Source organism: Rutilus rutilus, assembly GCF_951802725.1.
Source record: "Rutilus rutilus genome assembly, chromosome: 17".
NCBI classification, from domain to species: domain Eukaryota; kingdom Metazoa; phylum Chordata; class Actinopteri; order Cypriniformes; family Leuciscidae; genus Rutilus; species Rutilus rutilus.
The window spans coordinates 19334591-19361230 of NC_140230.1; the positions used below are offsets into that span (position 1 = coordinate 19334591).

The 26640-nt window shown below is 39.2% G+C and overlaps 1 protein-coding gene across 1 annotated transcript in view; it reads left to right on the top strand.

Annotated features, from left to right (window-relative positions):
• The first annotated feature begins 259 nt into the window (after nt 1-259).
• The window catches only part of efna3b (ephrin-A3b), a 54898-nt gene continuing 28517 nt past the window's right edge, over nt 260-26640 (top strand). Inside the window, exon 1 of the mRNA XM_084385029.1 lies at nt 260-1014. Within this exon, the coding sequence (XP_084241155.1) occupies nt 908-1014 (107 nt within the window). The 5' untranslated portion in view covers nt 260-907. The remainder of the gene's footprint in view (nt 1015-26640) is intronic.

The following is a 26640-nucleotide window of genomic DNA, read 5'->3' on the forward strand; positions in this document are numbered from 1 at the left end:
ACTGCACTCTGACAGACAGTAAGAGGATTGTGGTGGTAATTAAAACTGCTCTAGGAACGGTACCCGTCGTAATTGTTTAGTTAACATATATAAAATAAAGTTTTTCTCCTCCGTCGCAAGAGAAGCTGTCTGAAAGCATCCCTGAAAGACGAGAGCTCAGAGCTAGAGCCAACGGACGCGCGCTTTTGTCCTGGGCAGGAGGCGGAGCTGGTGTCTGAACGAGCACAGCCTACCAAACAGCGCGCGCGCTGGTGTGTGTGTGTGTGTGTGTGTGTGTGTGTGTGTGAGTGAGAGAGAGAGAGAGAGAGAGAGAGAGAGAGAGAGAGAGAGAGAGAGAGAGAGAGAGAGAGATGGCCAAAGAGAGCGAATAAAACTCGCTCGAGCACTTGTTCGTCACACAATTGTAAGTGTGAAACATCCCGCAGCCGCGCGCAGGATTCTCCACGCGCATCCAACCAGATACGATCTCACGAGCAGCATCAACAAAAGAGAATATAGTTTTACAATCACGGAGCCTCGTTATCTCACGAGTTTCTCCAGCGCTACAGGGTGGACATATATCTTTCTTTCACGCATTTAAACTCACACCACCCGGCTGCCTGCATCTCCCTGCTCCGTCCGCGGAGACCCATCAGCGCGCGAATAGTGGTGGTCTCCTATCGGACCATTGGATTGGGGTTGACGCCATGGGGACAGAGGGAGGGGGTATTCGCCATGGATTCGTGACTTTTTAAACACTTAAAATATAACATATTGCGAATCCCCGTATCTAAGTAGTTGAGCGAGCTGCGCTTTAGGTCGCATCTCTTCCTGTCCTTCTTTACCAAACGGGATGGTTCCAGCGCAGAGTCGCGTGGGGTGAGAAGATCTTGCAAGACTGGGAAGAAAAGCGAGAGATCGAGGGATTATGGCACTCTTCGCGCTCTGTCTTTTTATTCTGACGCTCACCTGCACGAACTTTGACCTCGTGACTGCAGCCAGGCACGCGGTACACTGGAACAGTTCAAACATACTGTAAGTAGCAATTATCGTCCTTTTTCCACTATTAAGTCCAAATTGATAAGAAAATAGATTTTTTTAAAATGCTTTAAAATCTCTAAATCCTGCTTTAAAATGTGTGGGTTTTTTTTTTCAGCCAGGAGAGTAGCTAATATAAACCAAATGTCGTAATGATCTATTTTGAACCCAGTTTAGAGGTTTACCTATTTATTGGGATTCCCTTATGGGGCAGGTGCATCAGTAGAGCTTTTGGGGATGTATTTGTGTTGTAATGTGAGTGTTTGTACATCTCTTTATATGACCATAATCAATGCAGGTGTTCGTTTTGATAATATGCATTTTTTATTTTTATTTTTAAAGAAGGAGTGATTGATTTTATTAACTTCTTGATCTTGAAAACAACTATATGTAGGTTAGGCAGATGTTTGTTGAATAGTAGTGCTTTGTAGTCCCTCAAATTGGTTCAAATTGTTAATTTAGTTTCATTTCCTTTTAACTAAAGTAATTGACACAAAGCAGCTTTACAGTTTTATGCCTCAAGCTTCGATGGTAGTGTCGAAGTCGGCCAGAAAACATGGAAACGATCACTTGAAACTCTAGATAGGCATGACAAGGAGTGATTTCTGCCCCAAATATGCGTCTAGTACAGTTACATATCTGCTGTACATTAGAAATATCTTAGGTTTGCACCTTTGTCCTCACAGAACCTCTTTCTCTCTCTCCTCCTTGTGTGTTTCTTTCCATCACTTCTCCGTTCACTCACACTCCTGTATGTTTCTCTCAGGGATTCTCCGTCCCAATCTGCTTTTTCGTTCTCCTCCCTCTTTCAGCATCATACATGGTCCCCAGTTTCTTTTCATTCCATCTGCTGTAATTAGCGGCACTTTTTCAAAATGACCTCAATATGCCTGCATTGTGACACCATTCAATCTCAGAATCTCTCACTGTCACACACACACCCTCTCTCTCAGTCTCTCTTTCTCTCACACTTCATTATTTGACTTTATATTAGAATGACTGAGGTGTTTAGGTCACGGTCTGACTGAACGGTAAATTAGAGCAACAGTGCCGATATAGATGGGTGTGTTGGTGTATTAGATTATCATCTGGCACTACCAGTTTTAAAACCTATGAAACAATGCAGGAATTGACCTAGTTTACAGGTACTGTTCACACTAATAAGTAGCTTGGGGCAGAATACAAATTTGGCCTAAATCAAAATCAAATTAAACACATGGACCTGCAGCAGCCCACCTGCCTGAGAGCCTCTTATTTACAGGTACTCCTATCTAAATCTCAATCACTCACTCACCCTTCACACATTTTACAGTGATTATATGAAATTCTGGAGCCTGTTTTAAGCCGGGCACACATTGTATGATTTTAATTGATCCTAAAATCGACATTGGACAATATTGGGATATTGCTTTGCCCCACTTTTGCAGTTTGGGCCTTTGTATATACAAATATTATAATTCATATTTTATTCAAAGGACCATATGATCATCATATTGCCACAGGTTTGAGTATGGCCATGTGACTGACTACGTAATGTCTGTGTTCGTAGGATGACAGAACTCGCACATCCTCCCTGAATTAATTGATTGATGAATGCTATGAATTGATCCCAGCAGAGCCATGCAAATGCAAACATTTACAGTCTGAATAATGATAAAGACTCTATTCAGAGGTTTTCAATCAGGGTGCTGGGACCCACTAGGGGGCCTCAGCAAACTTCCAAGAGGACCGTAGGATTACTTATTCAAAATATTATTAATCAATTAATAATATATATATGTGACACCAGACCACAAAACCAGTCACATGTCGCACGGGTATATTTGTGGCAATAGCCAACAATACATTGTATGGGTCAAAATTATCGATTTTTCTTTTATGCCAAAAACCATTAGGATATAAAGTAAAGATCATGTTCCATTAAGATATTTAGTAAATTTCCTACCGTAAATATATAAAACATTTATTTGTGTGAGTGAATGCAGCACAATCGCGAACATAAATGAACAACTTTAAAGGCGATTTTTTGCACCCTCAGATTCCAGATTTTCAAAGAGTTGTATCTCAGCCAAATATTGTCCTATCCTAACAAACCGTACACCAATGGAAAACGTATTTATTCAGCTTTCAGGTAGTGTATATATCTCAATGTCAAAAAATTGACCCATGTGACTGGTTTTGTGTACACACTCAAATAATCAGAATAAACGAGTATACGTATTTGACGTATATATAGGCCTCCTCTTGTGCTGATCGTTTGAATAGATCGTTTGAACGTGCTCCTCCCGAACCATGTTAATAAAACATCATATATACCTTGAAAATTTTGTTGGACAATGGTGGCCTTGAGTCAAAAGGGTTGAAAAGCACTGCCCTACGTCAAGAGAAATATTTAATGATCCCAAAAATTTTCCTTCGTGGCCAAAATCATACAGTGTGAACGCATTGTATTTGACGTTAATCACACATACTTACAGCGAGGCAAAATTTACAAACCTTTTTTTAAGAAACGTTTTGAATCTTCTGATTTTGAAGAAAATTCATGGTAAAATGTCCAAGGACAGTCTTACTTATTGGTAACTAGAAACGATAGTCCAAATATTTTATAAAACAACACGCAATAAGGGCCATTTTGCACACAACGATATTGCGTGGGCCAGCTTATGCCTTAGGTGTTTAGCTCTACGTTATATCTGCGCCTCCATGTGCTTTTAGCTTTACACTAGAGTTCTCACTGTGCAGAGAAATGAAAAGTGCCTCTTCCACCCAGTTTCACCATACAGAGAGAGCTGTCTAACTGCATTAGCATCAGGAGCAGCACGGGGCGGACATGCTACGTGATAAAACCAAATTAAACTGGATTATTTTCAAGGATTATTTTTAATAAGACTTCTACAGCAAATGCTATTACACACTTTCGGCCCACTGCACAGTAGAAAGTGTGGACATTAACCCCATTTTACTAAGAGCTACTGTTTTCTTCATTATTTTTGTGTTCCAGGAAGTGTGTACTTTGTTTTGGTTTTTAAAAAAAGTGTATGGGGAAATTAGCCTGTAAGCTAGCATTATATGTGTAGACTTCCCTCTCTCTCCATTACTGCTCTGCAACACTGATGACACCCTGTTACCTCAGCTTGGCCTAGATATACAGCAGAGAGAAAGAGAGAGAGAGAGATTTAAAGCTGTGATATTTAAGCATTATATTGTTGAATGTCGAACTATACGCTCGCGCTATATGTCTGCTTATTCTCAGGAGTCAGAGCCTAAATGTAGCACAGCATGCTAATAGCGCTAATAGCTGTGGTCAGTGTGCTGAATTTGGGTCTACAGCCAGAGCTGCACAGTCACTCTGTCTCTCCTCGCCGTGGACTACACTGAACAAGCTAGTATTCTCTGGATAGTGTTTTGACTCGGGGGTGTGATACAGAGCGCGTGTGTGAGTGTTCTACAACTAAACGTCTTTGTTTTCGAGCAGAGCACGTTTGGAGTAAACAGTAAGCGAGGTGCCGTCGGCTAGGTAAAAAACGAAAACAAAGCAACCAGTCCACTGCCTCCTCATTCATCTTCTAAGAGAGTTATAGCTGAGAGTGTACCTTCAGCTCGCTTACACACACACGCACACACACACACACACAGACAATTACTGAGCGTGGAGTGGGCAGTGATCCTAACGGCCCTACACTCTCGCTCCAGTGATGCGTGTCCCGTAAAAAATACAGAACCCTCTCAGATGCATAATTAGAAAACAGAGTTGAATAAATGCATATACGAACTGCTGGTTTTCCGTGGCAAACACACATGTGCTGACGAAAGGATTACAGTCACATGAGGGAACACTGTGGTATGTAATGGAGAAAAAGTACTGTAAACACATGTGTAATGTTAGTACAGATGAAGTGTGTGTGGACTCCAGGGGCGAACATCTCCGCTCTGTTAGAGCACAATTACAGAACACGAGTAGAAAACACCAGCCTGGACTGAACAGAAAGTCTCTAATACGACTGCTGAAAAGCATTAAAACTACAAATCAGTGTTGGGTGAAACTGTGGGACCAATCAAAGTTTGTTTTTGTGCTAACATCTAACTTAACTGTGTTATTCAAGTCCAAAAGATGATTGAAAAAGTAATGTGATTGAATCAACCTTAGCACATTAGGCTTTATGAATGACATTTTTTAAGGGTTAAACCAGGTAGAATATAGCTAAGGTAACTTAGCTTTTTTCGTTTTTGCAGTGCTTTATTGTCAGGAATTATGTAAGATCATTGTGGGAATATTGTACAATGAATTTGCTGTAAGGGGGGTGGTTTTATACAGGTCGACGATTTAAAAAGAATTAAATCTTTGGTTAAAATAAAAATTTTGGGGCGCAATCTGACAAGCGTCGACTCGCATAATCCCTAAATCTTTTTCCGACTCTTGCATAAGCCAAAGTCAACTATCTTACAGATTTTTTTAAAAGATGCATTTAATAGTTCTTTAGCTAGTGTTATCATCGCTGTTCTTCATGTAGGCTACTTTAAGTACTGATACCACAATGGTGTGGTCTTTTCAGTGTGGAGTTTTATGTAAATTAGACTGATAATAATGAGTTTTAGACAGCGTTTACACAATAATTAATTCACTTAGCCTACCTGTCGAAAAAAAAATAAGCAACTTGGGCATCACTACTGAATATTCTTTCTTCTGTCTTCAAACCTTTACTGCTTCTTCAGCCATTCAGATAATGATTCTCCCATTGTCACCGCTGCTAAAGCTCGATAATAATTGTGTACCATTGTCTAATTTTCATTCTTCGCAACACCAAACTACACCAAACTACTCTATACTCAACTACTCAAACTACTACTATAGCGTATCTACTGAAGCGTCAGCCAATAAGCATGAGGAGGATTCTCTCAAATGCTTAGTAAAACACAGCGGGTCACGTCATTTCAACATGGTGAACATGGAGACTGACCCACACCTTACATAATAAAAAAAGATTTTGTAGAAAACTAGTATGAGTACACATCTCATGCGGGTGAGCATACACCATTCGGATGACTAGCTCCTCACAAAAAATGATTTATTTCTAAATGTGTGAAACTTTAGAAATAAGCACCTTTAATAGATCTGTAATGTTTTTCGTGATGTATTTATTTATATGTAAATCTATATAGAAAGTAATCATGAATGTATTCATGAATACACCTCAGGCGAAAGTGATTTCTGCTTTTGAACATCTATTTACCGCTATGTAAAAATGCATGGTCTGACTAGCGTGTACATTTTTTAGGTACTAAAATATTTGAAGATCTTGTTTAAATACACTTGTATACTGATGTGCCAAAACATTATGACCAGTCACAGGAGAAGCGAATATTGTTGATCATCTCCTAACAAGGCCACATATTAAGGCCTGGGTAGATTAGGTGGTGAGCAAACAATCAGTTCTTGTAATCTTCGTGTTGGATTCAGGAGAAATGGGCAGGAATTAAGATCTAAGCGACTTTGACAAGGGCCAAATTGTTGTGGCAAGGCGACTGAGTCAGAGTATCTCTGAAACGGCAAGACTTGTGGGTTGCATCCGGTCTGCAGTGGTGAGAATTTACCAACATTGGTCCGATGAGGGATGTCCGGTGACAGGGTGTTGGGCGCCCAAGGCTCATCGATGCACAAGGGCAACGAAGGATATCCTGTATAGTCCGAGCCAAAAGGTGTACTTTGGCACAAGTCACAAAATTTAATTGATAGTAGCTGCAGACCAATCAGAGTGCCTATGATGACCCTTGTCCACCGTCGAAAGCACCTACAATGGGCATGTGAGCGTTGGAACTAGACCTTGGAGCAGTGGAAGAAGGTCGCCTGGTCCAATGAGTCCCGTTTTCTTTTATATCACGTGAACGGCAGTGTATAGGCCCCGATATATTCACGGCGAAGTCCTTTTCCGTTCTTCGTTTTGGGGTAAAACAAAGTTCGAAATACATGAGCAGCGATATACTGTTATCAAACATCTGATGACACCCCACACTGCTGAGAGCGTCAGTTAGATAAATATGTATATATGTATATATACGCTTTCCTCTCGGTAACAAAATAAACAGACATCAAAATTGAGAAAAAAACATTTTTTTAATAAAGCATAAGAAAAGCATCTGATCATAGCAATGTTGATATGTTTGCAAGAGTTCTGCAATTCAGCACTGTTGTAAAGTCACGTCACGTTTCTTTATATAGTACTTTACACAATAGATTGCTTAAAATCAAGTAGCTTTACCGTATGTAAACATGACAAACTTCATTTTCTACTATAAAGCAGCTCCTCCAGTGTGTTCCATGTTTTCATTCACGGACATCTGATCGCAACGGACTCTAGAGGAGAAATGAACTGGAAAAGATTTCCACGTGAAAGAAGGCAGAGCCTCCGCACACACCTACATATTACGTAATCGCCACGGACCAATGGTAGAACAAAGTTTACCAGCCGAAGCAAACTTTTCCAGAAGATTCGCTTTGGCAAGCTGTTTCGAAATCCCAAGACGAACTCCAAACGAAGTGTGTTTTGGCCTGATTTTGTTTGAAATTACATCACCTCAGTTCGATCTTAGATTTCGCTTAAAGTATATCAGGGCCTTAAGTGTGTGCTGTTAACTGAGGCAGTAGTGGCACAAGGATACACTGTGGGACGACGACAAGCCGGTGGAGGGAATGTGATTCTCTGGGCAATGTTCTGCTGGGAAACCCTGGGTCCGGCCATTCATGTGAACGTAAAACACCTAAACATCTCTTCATGACAAGTGTGTTCCCTGGTGGAAATGCCCTCTTTCAGCAGGATAATGCACCCTGCCACACTGCACACATTGTCCAGGAATGGTTTGAGGAACATGATGAAGAGTTCAAGGTGTTTCCCTAAAATGGCCTCTAAATTCCCCAGGTCTCAATCCAATTGAGCATCTGTGGGATGTGCTGGACCAACAAGTTCGATCAACGGTGGCTCCACCTCGCAACCTACTGGACTTGAAGGATCTGCTGCTAACGTCTTGGTGCCAGATACCACAGGACACCTTCAGGGGTCTTGTAGAGTCCTTGCCTTGGCAGGTCGGCACTGTTTGTGCAGCACGCAGTGACCAACAGCATATTATGCAGGTGGTCATGATGTTTTGGCTCATCAGTGTATACAAGTAATATGCACATTTAACTTTTTTGTTTGGCTTCCTTCCTTTAGGGGTTCAAGTGGGATCAGACTCCTGTAATCCTTTCAGAAATTGCACACTAAGATGCTACTAATAGCACATCTGAAAGAAGTTTTAAGTGTCCTGTTACTCAACTTCCTGCAGTGAAGTGGTGTTGGATCTAGAAAAGGGGTCTTGTCTACGCTTTGTTTAATATATGCTTTAGTTGAATAAGCGTGAGAATTAGTTTTTCCTCTGCTTAATAATAGTACATTTTAAAGCTGCAATAGTAGACTTTGACCTTATGAATATATGCCACCTATATGTGAAAGTTTACGAACATGTGCCTTCACCCTGCACCTTGAAGATTTCAACTTAAGGTTTAATTAATCACAAAATTATTGTAGTTATATCCTTTTTTTATATATATATATATTTTTTTATATATTTATTGTAATATAATAATACGCTTTTGGCAAGGGGTTGGTAAGATATTTGAAAACATTCTATTATTTGATTTAAAGAAAAACAGTAAAAACGGTATAGTTTATATTATTACAATTTAAAATAGCAGTTTTCTATTTGATTATAATTTTAAAATGTAATTTATTCCTGTGATGGCAAAGCTGAATTTTCAGCATCATTACTTCAGTCTTCAGTGTCACATGATCCTTCAGAAATAATTCTAAAATGTTGATTTGCTGCTCAAGAAACATTTCTTATTATTATCAATGTCAAGTCATTTATCCTGCTTATTTTTTTGCTGAAACCACGATACAGTTTTTTCTCAGGATTCTTTGACGAATAGAATATTCAAAAGAACAACATTTATGTGAAATAGAAATTGTTTGTAAATAAATTATAAATGCCTTTACTGTCACTTTTGATCAATTTGTTGCATTTTTGCTAAAGTAGAATACATTTATTTCAAAAAGAAAAAAATCATACTGACCCCAAACTTTTGAAAGGTAGTGGATTCAAGACTAGGAAACTCTATACCAGATTATTGGATGCGCAGGTCATTTTGTGTGTGTGTGTGTGTGTAAGAGAGAGCACAGGTGTGTCCAGGTGTTGTGCAGATGGCTCTCACGCTCACAGGTTGGTTCAGGTGAGGTGAGCTGATTTCACGCTGTGCGCAGGTTAAAATCTTGAGGATAAGCTGCCAACTTGCTTATTTCCTGTATTGTCATTAGCAATGCACAAACAAGGGATTTGATTGGCAGGTGGATAAAAAAACAGAACAGCAAAGCTCATAAATCAGATAACAGTCTGAGGTTTGCATATGCAAATTGCTCGGTGCATATTCATGAGTAAACGGAGAGATCTATCTAAGTGACAGAGAAGACCTGGTTCTCGTTCATCAACTTTGCGTTATCATTGAGTGAAAGCTAGTGTGTGCGCCTGATGTGCTTTATGATGTTTGTATCTATGTGAAGAGCAGCAGTCTTAATTAATAACGCCAGTTCAACTGAGGTTGATGAATGAGGCAGTTGTGCATAACCACATCCACTTATCACACCAATCACTTCTGTTTATTTATTCTTCGTCATGGTGAAGGGTTGCAATGAATGCAGGGGATGCCATGTAAGAAGATGTTCCACGCTCTTTCTTTTCTATAACGGCGCCTTTACTTAGTTATTCATAATCACACAATATTCATTTAATGTTTTTAATACTTCTGCGGCTCAGCCTCCCTTCGTTTCGTTCATCTCCTCTTTTTAATTCTTATGAATACCATTTATTTCTTTATTACCCATCTCCAAACTGTGTGACACTCTCCAAGAGCATGATGGGATCCCAGCAGTCTTGGCACACTGTAATGATCCAATAAATAACTGTTGTGCTTATGAACATTTTGGAGTTCGTTCCATCATGTTTTTGGATGCACTGATATATATATTTTAAAATGATGGCAGATACAGATTAGTTATTGTTGTTATGGTCAATAACTAATAAATGGTCAGTATTCAAATTCTATACTATTTTGTTTAAAATGAAACTGTAAAAACTCAAACTGACGGCGTTTATGCATCACAACATTATAATGTACAGAATGAAAAAATTATATTTATTTTGAGATTTGCTCAAGATTACATTTAACAGTGTTAATACATTATTTTGTATATATATTTTTTTTAAAGACTAACTTTAAGTGAGCATTAAAGTGAGCAAAAACATGCCAGAAATGCACAATTATTTAATTCAGTATTGGCCGATACAGTATATTGCCTGATAATGACAGATAAAAAATATCTCTCAGCCGATAACCAATTCATATTTTGTGAATCCCTAGTTCCAGGTATTATCATACATAAAGATAGCTACTTTGACTTAAATGCTAGATAATCAAGCAAGATTACACATCTATTTAAACTAACAAATATTAGAATATTTATGAAACAAGCCTTTTTGTGACCATTTAAGAGCTTTAGACTGTGAGGTTCAGGCTTGATATGAAGGGGCAGATCAAGTGTACCTTATTTAACCAGGGACAATAATAATAAAAAAAAATTATTTGAAAATAATATAATTATAATGTTGCCTAGTCTATAATAAGATAGACAGACAGTTTTACTCACTGAGAGATTTATGAGGGAATAATTACCTAATCATTTTATTGGAGTCTTACACACATGATGGACAGTTAGTCTGTGCTGTGCATTCATTTCAACAGCAATTATGGGAGAGGCTTGATGCAGCGCAGGAAATGCAGACTTAGTAAAAAAAAAAAAAGTTTGTCTGCTGAGCATTAGAAAAATGTTCTTGACCCTTAAGAAACTTTTATTAATGCTGTCACATAACAAATCTGCTTCACAGGTAAAATTAAATGAATTGCTAAAAATGTAAAGTCTTTATTAATACTAATATAAATACTACTTAGAAATCATTAAATCTTTGGGAATCATAAAAAATTAATAAATACATATTTCATTTATCTATTATGAATTTTATGTCGTTTTGGTCGTTTGGCTTTTTTCTTTAGACAGGTCCAGAAATTCGTCAAGCTTTTTGCCAGGTGTGAACATTGCCGAATTGCTGATCAGGGTTTCAAGTATCGATATATCTGCCCTGTCCAATGAACACAAGAACGTGCAGTTATCTCAGGCAACTTAATCCTTAATAAAATCTGCAAATCCGTTTGGAGAACCAAATTATCCAGAGATCAGTTACCACGATTAGAAGATCTGGCATCTTTCAAATAATCTCAGATGTATTAAGCGAGATACGAAGAATAGACCCCAGGATGTTTGTTCAGCCTAACTGAAAATTCTAAGATTTTTAATATTGAACAATTTTGCTGATTTGTTAAGGGTTGGTGATTCACAGCATGCTGTTCGGCATGAACCATTTAAAATTTTCTGTAGTCTCATGTCGCCATGACATTTTTAGTTTTCTCAACTTTTTTATTTTTGACAGACAGTGCAGCGGTAGCAGGGGGTCTGTTTCGTACTTCAGGGAGGATGTTAATGCAGATGGAAATGATGTATTTCGAGCCTCTTCCAGTCTCCAATTATTCACTTCAAAAGCAGGCCAGATTTGACACACCTTTCATTACTACAACTCATGATGATGAAACGAACAACACCGGCTCTCGCCTCACACCACTGTGTTTTATTATAACCAAATTATTTGCATAGAAACACCATCTCTTGTGGTCTCGTCATCCCTCTTTTTGTGAAATGGCCATGATTCAGTCCTTATCTGAAAGTTGTTTTTTCTACATTAATGGCCATTTTTAATCTGTAATGCCTCAAAGCGTAGAACAGGGCTCATGTCTCCCCTTTGCTGGCAAATTTCCCTCAGTACATCTTGAGAAAAAACAGATTCGTTCTTTGCTTAGCGGTAAAAGTAAGTGCGTGACATAGGCCTACTGTTAACGAACATCCCTATGCTGTCCACAAAAATGACACTGGTGAGAAACGTCCAATCACGTCACTTTATACAATATATTGTTTTAAACAAGCAGTATTAAACACTAAAAAAGTGTCAGTGTCTATCAGTTAGATTTAAAATGTCAGTTTCTACAACAAAGCAGCTCTCTAGTGTGTTCATGTTTTTACTTGCGTCTGACCTCGACTGACTGAACAACTGAAAATGAACCGGAGAAGATTTCCATGCCAAAGAAGTTCCAAGGTGTTTACCAGCCGGAGCAAACTTTGCCAGAAAGTTTGCTTTGGTAGGATGTTTCAAGCTACTAAAACAAACTCTAATGTAACAAACTTCATTTTGGCCTGATTTTGTTCGAAAATGACGTCACACCAGTTTGTTCTTCGATTTCGCTTGAAGTGTATCAGAGCATCCAGCTGGCAGACCCCCTTTTAAAAACAGCAAACAATTATTTTAGGATGGTTTAAGCTTCTTCTTTTTTTTCAGCTGAGAAAGACATTAAGTGTGCTTCAGATCACATAAACGTGCATATACGCACTAATAAATGAGTTTGTATGGTTGTCTGTGTGGTCCCTCTGAGTGTATGTGTGTGGTCTCTTTATCTCTCTCTCTCTGTGTGTGTGTGTGAGTGTGAGTGTGTGTGTTTGTCCTTTGGAGAAGGGGAAGTGAGCAGTGTAAATGCCTCTGATTTGAACAGGAAGAGCCGTGACTCCCGCTCATTTAAAATCCAGCAGGCTGATGGAGGTGAATCGCTCAATGGAAGAGTCATCTCATCTTAATGAATAGAGGAGAAAAAGAGCATTTGAAGTCTTTCATTCTGTCTGTCTCTCTCTGATTCTCCTGTTACTCTGCTCTTTCGAGCTCTGGCACACAGAACAACAGCTATCTTGCACACAGACAGGATTCAAAGCCTTCAAACGCACACACACACATAGTGAAATGCCTGGGACTCGAGTACACGCTGATATACAGACATATGACAGCAGGATATATCCCCGTCTGTGTGTGTTCTGTAAAGTTTGGAGGCTTTCTGCCCTCTTTTCACATCAGCAAAAGACAACTGGCTCATGTGATCCATTTGAACACACACACACACAAGTGCACAAGTAGGAGATCGAGAAGCACTAATCTAGACAGACAAGCTAATACGGAAAGTATCGCATATGCAAATGTAAACGTGAAGAGGTTGAAAAGCAGAGGCTTTCAAACAGGTTATAATCACAGTTACTGCTGCTTCATGTTAGTTTAGTGTGACCGACGCGTGATCAGGGTTTATAGCAGTGGTTAAATGACACTTTCATCTTATTTCTTGTCAACACATCAGGTTAAAGGGTGGTAGTGTTCAGAGGTTTAGACCTGCATTAACAGTGCCTTAAGGTGAAGTGTGTAATTGTTTTTTATTTGGATGTTAAAATACTTTCTCGCAGTTTAATATGCAGAGACAACTATAAGTAAGCCATTTGTTGGTTGTTTCTCACAAAAAGTGTAAACACTGTGGCTCTGTGGGGCTTTCAAAACTTTATTTGTTTGAGAATCCTGACCAGGCTGGCATGGCAACACTGACTCAACTGAGTTTAGGGGCGTGGTTATCGGTTTAGCTGACCAATGGCAGATGGAATGAGTGTTTAGGGAAACCAGTTTGAAAACAGTCATTGGTTGAATCTGGAATAACATACTAGTATAATAGTATATTTCTGCCATTTAAAGACATATCAGAAATACTAAGAATAGAATTCAGCTACACTTGAAATAGTTTTGTGAGGTAAAATTAAATGGTTATTTATTTGAATATTATTTAATATGCTTGAATCAAACTACAATAACTTAAGTATTTTTTTCAGTGTCAGTTCATGTAGAAATAGCTCCTTACTGCTAAGAATGAGTGTGCAAACTCTAATTCTTATTTAAGAAATTGAAAGATAAAAAAACACAGCTGAAGCTTCCCATGACACAGTTTTTCCATATTCCCCTTTGCATATAACATCATTTTTAATGGAGAATTGTGAGCACTTAGCCTTTATAAGTGTTTGTGTGTTTACGTGCATTTGCGTCTCTCTCTCTCTCTCTCTCTCTCTCTCTCTCTCTCTCTCTCTCTCTCTCTCTCTCTCTCTCTCTCTCTCTCTCTCTCTCTCTCTCTCTCTCTCTCTCTCTCTCTCCCTCCTTCCCTCTCCGTGTGTGTGTGTGTAGAATGGGGCTTTTAATGGGGATTTTTGCCCATTAAAGCCATCATTAGCCAGGCCACGAGTGCGCCCTGTTCACCATAATCATGAACATAATTAGAGAATTAGCGAAAGTTGGTGTGTGTGTGTTTTTGAGTGTGTGTGTGTGTGCACATCATGGATTTTAATGGAGAGATTTTAAATGGACAAGCTAAATTATGACCTTGTATAATGGCCTTTTTTATCAGCCAATGTCAGACTGTGCTTCAGGATTGGGTCTCTATGTCACACTGATGAGTGTACGTTTTTGTGTGTGTGCATGTGTTTTTGTGTCTAATTCGTCTGTGTATGGCAATTATTTTTTTTCAGGCTGTCAATAGTTTGACGTTTTAATCTAATTATTTTCATATGTCAGTTAATAAATCAAATTAGTTTGATTTAAGTTCAGATACCAATATTTTGCTGAAAAAAAGCCCCAAAATAAAGATGTAAGGTTTTCTAAAGAATATTTTTTTAAATGTATCAACGTTTGCCTCTAGAAGTAGCTGACTACAGATTCACAAAAACATGATTTGGTCAAAAAGATGGTAATTATTAATCACACAAAATTAATAGCTTAAATTGACAGGCCTAGATTTTTTCTCCAAAATCCATCTCATTGCATTTAAATCAATTTACCTCTTGAAGCATTCTCTGTCTGACTGCCCTTCTTTTCTGTAACACTTAGTAACTCCTCCATGCACATGTTATCCATAAAATACAGAATGTATAACAGATTCTGTGAAATAAACCAGTTTCTGTGTGCACGTGCATGTGTGTGTGTGTGTGTGTACATAAGTCTTTACTTCAAAATCCTCTCTTGCCTGTATGTGGTTGTACAGAATATCAATGCCCTATACTGCAGGTCCCACTGTCTGAGTGTGTGTGGGGAAGAGTAGTTGTTAGCATTGCAGGCTTATGGTAATAAATGCATTTTCACAGCAGTTAACAGAATTCTGTGTCACATCCCGGGAGAAAGACGGAGAAAGGAAAGGAGATGTCTAGAAAAGAAGAATTGAATAGAACACAGGTAGGTATTTATAAAGAGGAAGATTGGGTGATTGGGGGTTGGGGGTGTTTGGGGGTGTTTGGGGGGGGGGGGTGTAAGAGCTCTTTTCTTCTTCCACTCTGGGTTTACTCACACGTACGCACACACACATGCTAATACAGACTCATTTTTTGCAATGAACAGTAGCAAACGATTTTTGTGGGTTGTCAGGGGTGTAAAACATACTGATAATTTGATTCTAAGTTTAAGTACGGGTAAAAAAAAAAGTTACTCAAAAACGTGGTTTTAATTTAATTTTAATTCTGTGCTGACGCATGAGTTCACGTTTTTGTCAGCAACACACAGAGGTGTAAAATGTTATTGTAGTACTTCATTGCACTATTACATAACTATACAACTTACTATATACTGTAAATATGTTTGTGAGGCATTTTTACTTTTACTGTAATGTATGACTTGTAGTCAAAGTACAATGTAAATTTCAAAGGATTTGTTACTACTTACATTTTTGTTAAAATTGTACTCAAAAATATGTAGTCAGTGCTTTCAATTGAACTAGTAGAAATTGAACTTGTTTCTTAAGGCCCATTCACACCAAGAACAATAACTATAAATATAACTAACGATAAAATTAGAGTCCACACCAGCGCACGATATTGTTCTGTTTATTCTAAGCACGCGCTGCAGTTTTGTCGTCTGCTGCTTTAAATGCTTGAGCTCTTGGATGGATTCTGATTGGCTGTCACTGTTTTTATCATTCATCAGCTGATGAAAAAAAAAGTTCCGGCAGTAATTCGAACAATATCGTTTCTCTGTGCCGTTATTGTCATAGCTGTGGTGTGGACTGTGGTATTCTTTTATATTTAGAATGATTATTTTAGAACTATACCGTTATAGTTATCGTCCTTGGAGCGAACAAACCTTTAGCTGTCGAAATTGACCAAGAAACAGCCTTTTCCCCTCATTTAAGTAACTTTGATTGCAAAAACTGTTCAAAGCAACCTGTTTAATTAAAAGATTGTCAATGTTCTGACTTTGAAAGGCTCTAGGATACACCAGATGTTAAGCAAAAAAAAAAATCCTGAAACACTGTTCAACTTTAAATTCAGCAGCGACTGATTTTATAGTTGTTTGACAGCAGTGTATATAGTGTATCCATTAACAACACAAATCTCCCTAATAATACTAGTAAATTACACCCGTGTTTCTCCAACACGAATGTATGTGAACTCAGATATGCAACACAATAGTACACTCCGTAACTGTATAAATCTCAGCCAGTTCTGTACAGTCGGAAATAAAATTTGCATATAAATAGTAAAGCTATAGACACATACGCACAGACACTTCTGTGAAGGTAAACTCATTTAAAAGTTGAATATACAGTTTCCTCAGTATTGCAGTTGTCACAGGTCTGAGGAGATATTTCTAACAGCTGTCATGAGTTAAATATAATTGAGAGAGGGAGAGGAGAGGAGAGGAGAGAAGAGGGTTCATTAGAGGAGGGGGAGTGGAGAAAGAGAGGATAACAGAGATGGTAGAAAGAGAAATGGATAGAGGGATAGCATGTTGTTGCTATGAGATTGGGTCTTATCTGAGGCTCAAAATGACAGCGAGCTGACAACACTCTGCAGCGCTATGACACGAACAGACTTTTCACACACTCACACTGAGCAACAAGCGCTTGCACAATACGGTTGACACACACCATTATGCATGTGCACACATATACTTAAACTCAATCACATGCACGTGACCTAAAGCGCATCATGGTTATACGTGTAATTTTGTGCACAAGTGTGTATTCCTCACAGGAACAGTACACAGTACTGCTCATATACATAATTATGCAGATACACACATGTGCATGGCCTGGCTTGCACACACAGCTTCTGGAGCCCGGGGTCATTATTTTTGATGTGATGTACAGCAGCTGGAACATACAGGGGTCTTGTATTCTTCCACTAGAACTGCAGCAGACCAGCGAAAAGCTGGTGTGTGTGTGTGTGTGTGTGTGTGTGTGTGTGTGTGTGCAATTTAAGATATGCACAGTGCGCCAGCTCTGAATACATTACTTGATCATAATATTTCAGTGTTTTCATCTGTTTAATCTACATAATATCCTTCTCTGCTACATTTTCAGCTTTAGCTGTGTGAGTGTTTTTGTGGTGTGTAGCATATCGGTATTATTGTATTTTGTGTGTTCAGACTCTGGCCTATTTGAATTTGAATGAAACTGGAATAGTTGAAACGAGAGTGGACAAGGCAGGAAAAAATAGAGAAAGGAAGGGGGGTGGGGGGTGGTTAGTCTGGAGTCAGGACGGGGTGAGATGAGAGCGAAAGAGAGGCCTGACTGCCAATCAATTGTAATTATAATGTGGGTCAATTGTAATTAGATTGAACTCTCATGTGACACTGCCACAGTGATATACAGTCAGCATTGCGGACCATATGCTGTTTGTGTGTGCCTGTCGCGCTCAGTCAGTCATATGAAGTAGGTCGGAGACAAAGTGGACGTGAATGACGCAGAGATTTGACTTTGTCCGGTTTTGGGGTCGGCATATTTAAATACATTACCATGTCAAACACTGGTTTGGACCTTCATAGTGCTGCATTTGAATTGACCATTTCTGTTTGCTTTATGTTAGCGTTCCCATTCATCTCAATGGCAGTTGCTTGGCTAGTGCATGACCCAGTGAATGTATCCCTGCATCTGAATATGCCTACTACTACTACTACATACTACTCATCTCACATACTGTTTTTTGCCTACTAAAATGAATTGGGAAAAAACAGTAAGTGAGATTAGTAGTATGTCCGAAATTATAGTATTCATAAAACTGCAGGTGAAAAGTACTCAATGACTTACTACTTCGACAACATTCTAAAGTGCGCATTGAAATCAATACTGTACTATCCGGGACAGCAGTTGTGAATGGCAGTGAAGTGATGCATGTGACAGTGACAACATGGCGGATGTAGTACGTCCAAATTTAATTCATATGACCCATATAGAACATACTTTTTTAACTCTTGCAAAGTTTGTTCTTTATCAAAAGTATACCTACTCGGACAATGGCTGAGAACTTTTTTTTAGGTATTTTATTCTGTGCCTGATTAGAAATGGCAGAAAATCACTTTATCTGTATTTAGCCTTAAAGTTGATTTAATGTATTTTCGGACGAGACCACTTTGGCAAGTTTACTTGAGTTTATTGAACACAATTTATCTTTGGCGGTATGGTTCCTTATGGGGGTTCTTGCTCCATAATTAATGACATACGTAGCTTTAGCATTAACCCCCCTATGGAACCATCAGCTTGAGCAATATACAGATGATTAAGACAGTTTAGTAATGTCTTTAAGCCGTGGTTTAACATGTAGACGTAGCAGTGAAGTCCGGGACGTCTATGCTGTAGCTTGCTATGAGGAAGTGTGTGTCTCTCACGATGATGTCCGTTACTCTAGGACTTGGAAGCCTTGATAATCTGAAACAAAGAAGACAACAGCCAAAAGGTGCACAGAAATATGCTTGATACTTATTGGTGAGGGTGGGGGGGTTGCGAGCAGTTTAAGCATATTTCCCGGGCGGAAGTGCCGCGTATATATCCTTCCGGTCTAATAGGAGAACGGTAGTGGTTGGAGCGATTTGACAGCTGACCACGTCAGCTGATCGCAGCCTATGCCTACGTGGCCTGTCTGAACTGACGCTGTGCTCGATTTAAATTACACTTACAATATTAACTAAATTAAAAATGTCAAATTAAATATTTCCCTTTTTAACCTTGCATGGGGTTAAGAAGCTCACAGCTTAGCTATTCATGCCGTCCAAAAATAATCAGCGACTGTGACAACATCTACAATAAAATAATGAATTAGGCTACTTGCAATGTGTGCTATTAGCATATGTTGCTAGCAACATTTATATGCTATGTTGTAGCAGCAACTTTTGAAAGGCAATCAATAGAAAGATGTTTTTGCGCTCAGAATGGCTTAACTGTCGACCAACAAGGGACTAACTGAGCTGAGCTAACCAGCCAAACACTTATTGTAATGTAGTCATGTGTCACTAGACATGTGGACATATTCCCTTATGTCATTTTGTTATATAAATAGTGTGAGTAGTGTGTTCACACGGAAAATTCCAAAAGAACAAGTGCACTTCAAATACCCAGATGATGCACTTAATTAACACTTCATGCACTCAATTGTCATAGCTTTCATTAAGTAGTGGAAAGGAAGGGATAAAATGCATATACTGGCTGGTAGGGTACATGGTGTGTAGTATATGCATACTACTGTACATTGTTTGGGCCACAACTACTGACTCTATCACACACTTGTACGCTTGATAGCTCACCTGAAAGATTAACAATATTAATTCCAAAAGTGGCCAGTGGAATATGTTTGTTACAGTCTGATTGTTTCAGTATTAATTACCCAGTCCATTTCACAGCTGCAGATACACATATCATAATAAAAGCCTCTCTGAACCATTACAAGTTTCACTTGGCTGCCTACTATATGATGGCTGTATGTGTGTGTGAGAGCGTGTGTGTGTTTTTTAGACAAGTTAACGGAGTGTAAAGCTGCAAGAGCTGTCACTAACAGAGTCCCTGGCATCACTGCGTAACTGAATGGAGCGTATCGGAATCGGCTTATATTTTCTGGTTTTGACACGCCACTTTGACATAATTATACACCAGCCTCCAGTCAAAGACAGCACTAATGTTTGAATGAGAGGTTGGAGGAGGGCCCAAAACCCAGCTTTATCACTCGTAATTAGTGATAAACTTTTCTCAGAGCCTGACTGGGCATTGGCGTCTTGTTTTGAAGTTGGAATCAATCGACAGCGTAGTGACGCCCCATCAGGGATGTGAGTTTCCCACCGGCAACTTTGTCATTGATAATTAGAAGTGAATTTATAATTTGTTATTGGGCGTCTGTTGCAGATTGCTTCCTCCTCCTGTTTACACCCATCAGACACGTCTTAGATTATCAATAAGAAGGGGGAAGCCTGTCACAGTCTCTGCTTGATGGAATTTTCGCAGGCAGGGTGAATGGGGTGAACAGAGGAGAACTGGATAAGCTGAGCAAGAACATTGCTTAAATCAACACAGAAAGTGCTGGTCACATAGCCCTGCACAGTTCTTTGATTTATATCTGTCCTAGTCAGCATTACAGCTGTCTCCCATTGGGACAATTAAAACTACATATGGCAGAACACACTTTTTTTGAGCCCGTACATACCTTAATGCTGCTAACAAATGAAGTAAGGTCCTGTTTCATCGCAGTGTCACAAAAGAACCTAGTAACTACAGATGGGAGCTAGTGGCCTTGGACTTGGACCTTGGACCACACGTCTCTAGGTGACGTGAGGCTGGCTTGTTAGCCTGGGAGAAGATCCTTAAGTGGTTTTTGTCTTTTCTGTCATCGGCTAACCACATAACAGAAGAGTCTCATACGGGATTTTTCACCTGTTTGCTATTTATAGCGAGTCCAAGGTCAAAGAATACCAGCTGCAAGCTGTGACTCGTAGCATTTCCCAGTGCATACTGTCTGCCAGGCTGCTGAAAGGAACATGGGATCTAACTATGAAATCAACCTCGTTGCATCAATTTAGACTCAACATTCTATCAGATTGATTGATTTTGCAAACCTGCTTTCATGCAGCTAAATTAAAAGATAAGTTCACTCAAAAATAAATTTAACATTTTTGCGTTTGGTATATGTAAATTGGACATTTTTAATTAGTGTTGCTCGCTCTTTTGTAGGAAGTTACGCTAAAGCTTTCAAGCTTCATACAGGAAGTAAAATATTTATTTATTTATTTTAAATGGCCCTATGTGACCAAAAATGTATTTACTCATAATCTTCCAGTAAGCTCTTAGTTTAAGAACCATTGCAAGTCAGTGTGTTGAATCAGTCAATGAATCATTTGCGATTTTGTGAACCAGATCAATCAATTATTGCTGTGATCCAATAAAAAAAAAAAACGTATTTTACGAATGCTTCACGAAGAGCTAGGGCGATTTCTTTTGTGAATGATGATTTAATTTTCACTTTAATTTTTTTTTGTTTGACAAACATATTATACATTGTGGCTAATATCTTTTCTGGTCTATTTTGAAGCTTCGTTGCAATTGCATTGAAAAGAGCGACAAGCACGTTATTCAAAATATTCTCTTTTCTGATACTTTTCCACTGAAGAAAAAGGCATATACAGGTTTAGAACAAGGAGAGAAAATGACAACCAAATATATATTTAGGGTAAACTAAGTTTTAATGTTTTGCATCATACATCAAATGCATTTTAATATTACTAATTTCTCTGTTCAGAAAAAAACCAACAACAAAAAAGTCCCATATCTTCTTCTTTTTTTTTTTTTTTTAATAGCTGTGTGAAGATTGATTGGTATTGGCTTGTCAACACATATCTCCGCAATAAATCCAGTATCTGAGCCCAGTAAGAGCTAGCCTGAGGCAAACATAGTGCCACGTCCCTTTGGGTAGAAGACTAGGCTTAAAGCCCTCAGAGAATATTGAAATGCCATGTTCGACAGATCCCTCATTTGTGAAGCAGAAATCACCAACTAACCGTGCAAAGAGAGATTTTCAAATGGGATTTCTCACACTCTAACCTTGTAGTGCTGGAATTTCAAATGAGATTTCGGCACCTGCTAGCATGCTAGTGTAAGGGGGATTCACCTGCTGTGTGGGGGGCAGGGTTTATCAACCATTAACTACTGTTCACACGGCACAGTTTCCCGCCAAATGGTTATCTCTACTGGCCCACCTGCCTCCCTTGCCGCTTTTCTTAGCGAAGCCTCAGCTAGCAGATATTTGCAGTACAGCGTAGCATGCCTCACCTGTTAATCACAGAACTGTGATATACAGGGCTTTACCACACTGCCAAACCCTTACATTCTTGTCACCCTACAGTGCGTTACACTTAGTGCAGGCTGTGCTATCTCCTGCAGGATTATCTTGCTCTTCAGATAGTTGTCAGATTAGCTATATAGAGCTATGGATATCAGAGGTGTTTAGTTATGTCGGTCACGGTGTTAACTCTTGGTAGTGTGTTGTTTTGATCTGTGCTCTCAATGTGGATGACTAAAGGAAAAAGTGCTATTGATCTCCAGCCAGTTTATCTGGGAGGTGCCAAAGGTTTCTTGAGAATTCAAACAAACCGATTCTCTAATCAGTGTTCCCACACTTTCTGACCAAAGGCTTATCATTACTGGGAAAATATTTTGTATTGATTGTATTTAGACCCTAAACAGACAGACTTAGGTAATCATTCTGGACTGCAGGCAAGTTTTATTTTAAATATATTTTTACTTATTTCCATGACTTTTTCAGACCTTGAATTCGTGACATTGTCCATGGCCAATTTGGCCATAGGTAGGAACCAGTTTGAAGCTCCAACGCTGTCAAAAAAAAAAAAAAAAATATATATATATATATATATATATATATATTCCATAGCACAGTGTTTCTCAACTGCTTTTGCTTCAGGGTGCAGATTTTACATTGACCCAACACTCTATGGTACCAAAATTATTTGTTTGTACAAAAGTAAAGATTCACTAAAATCAAGCACAAGAGTTCTAAATATTACTATGTACTGCATAGACTGTACTTAAAAAATCTTTTTATATCCCACAAATAACTTTTCATTCTCAATTGTTTTATGTGACCTAAAGATCATTGCGCTGATCTGAAGAGCCTATAGTAGAACTTTAATCTATAATATTCTTGATAGGAAAAGGACTTTTTTTTTTTTGGTAAAGCATAAAGTTTAAGATTGAAAAGGAATGCATGCAAGCCAAGGAACCCCCTCTGCTCTGATGTAATAGTGTTATGTATACTGGAGCAAGGACTCTGATATTGTCTTACGCTGACTGAGGCATGTACAGTTTCATATTTTGCCAACACTGCATGTGAGTTTTCAAGTGATCGTTTAGTGTAACATTGAGATGAGTCTGTGTTGTGGTGTCTGAGCTGATCGAAGGACTTCTACAACTCGCATCTCAGCCTGTGAATAAGCAGAAGCAAACACCCACACCAAATACACAATGTAAATAAATCCACATTATTGGGGTGAACAGATACATATCATCTGTAGCCAAGAAGACAGGAGGGAAGGCAGTGGAAGCCAGAGGACAGATGAGTGTTGGATCTTTGAGAGTCTAGTTGACAGCATGTAGAGGGCTCGAGTAAATCCTGGGCTCAGAGGAGCCGCAGTGTGAAATAGAACAGCTTACACTCACACTGGGGGACTTCGGGACATCACATTCCTGCTTTCATCCATCCCTTTCTTTCCTTCTCTCTCAGTTTTGCTCTTTCCTCCTTCTCTCCCTTTCTCTCTGGGGCCATGCTGTGTCTCCTCTGATGCCCCATAAGAAGAGCAGTCACGGTCCATTGAGCTGCATGGACAGCAATTTGGTTGAGCTGCACTCAAAGCTCAACTCATGAGTTTCTTTAGGAATAGTGTGACAGGAGTGTGTGTGTGGTGAAAGGTTTAAGGTTGATGCTGGAATCTCAAACAATTTATTCCAGAGATTTTGTTGTATTTTAATGCTAAATTGCTAAAGCAGTGGGTTTGATACTTTCCTATCGGTCTAAAGAACAGACGCGGCCCCTGGGCTTAAAGGACCCTCTGACTACGCATTCATATGGATATGTGTGTGTTTGAAACGCTGTTTTGTGAAGCGCAGACTTTTTTTCATATGTATGTGTCCGTTTGAGTCTGGCATTGCTACTTTAGGCGCGCACGCTAGTCCATTAGCATGTCAATTTGGCGGGTTCCCTCAGCCTGGGTTTGGATTGTAACATTTAGTCTGAAATGAATCACAAATCACTCCCACAGAGAGCTTCACAGAGGGGAAATAGAGCCCACTGTGACCGAATCTTTGTTCCAAGGGAGGAATCCGATTTACTGTGAGAATTTTTCGTCTTTTGTACTCCGTTTTGTTCAAATTGTTAATTTTCCTTTCACCCCAGCTTGTTTCGAAGGAATAGCAGAGCTTTATTTGACCTAGCATTGTTAACATTAGCTATTTCCTCAGTGATTGCAGTGACTGAATAAAGCCTGAGAGAGAGAGTGAGAAAGGCACTTGAGGTTAAGATAAAGGCGTTAGATTCCATTAAACTTGGATTCACTTCTTTAGTTTATATTTGGCCGTGTAGTGATGGATCTGATGAGTATTGATTCAGCAGAGTGGAATCATTGCTGCTGGGGCGGACGGCATGTTCACACAGCTAATCTTTCCATTTAAATTATACATCTCTTTTAGAACGAGCGAGCGAGAGAGTGACGCTGTGTTTCAATGCTTTCCAATACCAATTTTGACCACTATTTCTATGCACGATGGAAAAAAGAATGGGGCCAGAAAAATTGTATTAGACAATCAAATATTTAGAAAGATTACCTTGAGGTGTGCCTCGTATGAGACCCGGCCACAGTCAATAGCAATCTTTATCCTCGCTCTTACTGTGCGTCTTAAACAGAGCTGAGATTTTTCAGCATGTACTGTAGAAAATATAAATATTTAAATCTGACTTTCAGCACCTTGGGCTGTTTTTCACTCTTTGTCCGAATGCGGTCACTCGCGACTTGTGCCACGCTCCGGCGCGACGCATTCCGGGCCTTATTTTTTACCATGCCTAGTGGTTTAATGTTCAATAAATGAGCCATATCCTTGCTTCTAGTTCACACACACACACTCTGGCTCTCTGCAGTGCTGATTGGCAGCCATTGTGCTGGAGGGTGAAATATGACTCTAATGTGTTTATCTGTAAACTGTGCAGTGTGCGTTATAAAGTGCCATTCTCACTCCATACGACACAGCTGATTACGACGGCCTCGCTTAGTTTAGCCCTCAAGATAAGAGAGAAAATGCGTAAGAGGAACGACTCTATCACTCCTCTTTTCGGCCCGACGGCATCAAACCGTGTCCGTTCGATCGCTCACATCAGCGCCGCAGGCGGGTAACTATTTTGGAGTGCTCTGACCATTAAAGACGGCGCTCGCCATCATAATAAAACAATGAAACAATTAAAGTGTGTGTACGCACACAGGAATTGCTTTTTAAACAGGTTTTTCATGGTTCGCCGCAGTGGGAGAGTGACTCTATTCCACATCGTCACCGCTAGTCTTACGAGAATAATCATATTATGTACTAATCGCTCGCGCACGCTCGCACCGTATGCTTGACCAATCAAATTAACAAGTCATCAAAGTGAACTTCAGAGTAATTTGCTTTTCTGGTCCACTAAGTGAGACTCCCTTTCTGAGCCACACATGCACACATGGAGGGATAAGCTCCTGGGAGAGCAGGATGGGATCGGGGCCATCAGTAGTTAGTGGAGTCTCACTGGTGAAACACACACTCATAAAGAGCAAATGGTTCAGGTGTACAACTATGCAGAGCGATGATTTCCCTTGTGTGTGTGTGTGTGTATTATAGGACGAATTCGTGTCGGAGTGTTTAAAGCTGGATTTGTGGGTCGGTGGGGTCCGACTGTGCCCATCTGTTGAGAATTAGAAATCGAAACCTATTTACAGAGCTTATGTACGTAAACTCAACCTATGTGTCTGACGTGAAATCGAAACCTTTTTCACTGACAATCTCTTTTCAGCTCCCTGGACTGAAGCATTACAGAATATGAGACTGAGCCTGTTTACTGAAGCTCTCAGCAGACAAACTCTAACAAGAAAGGAAGGCCAAGACCTGGAAAGAGAGAGAGAGAGAAAGAGAGGGAAGGAAAGAGAATGATGGAAAAAGAAATTGGATGTCATGCTCAAAGTGTGATTATTCTCTCTCTCCCTCCTTTTCTCTATTTCTCTCCCTCCCTCTCTGTCCATCAGTGCTGTTCATGATTAGAATGAAATTGAATTAATGCAGGCATGAATTTACCCACAATCTCTGGCACTGCGATAGATAGATAGATAGATAGATACTGTAGATAGATAGATAGATAGATAGATAGATAGATAGATAGATAGATAGATAGATAGATAGATAGATAGATACTGTAGATAGATAGATAGATAGATAGATAGATAGATAGATAGATAGATAGATAGATAGATAGATAGATAGATTATATTGAGGTAAAGAAAAATAAGCTCTTGAGAAATGTTGCAGTTCTGATATATAAATATAGTGAAATACTGTTTTTTTTGTTGTTTTTCACGCGTTTGGCCTCTTAAGGTCCGTATTATTCCATCCGTCTCGCTTTTGTTTTCTTTTCCTCCATCTAGCTCTACTGTGCTGAGTATTCATTTATGGAATTAGCTTTTCATATTTTTTTCAATCTAACCTTTGACCTCAGGCTCTTCCTTCCTCTCTTTTTTTTTATAGATTCTCTC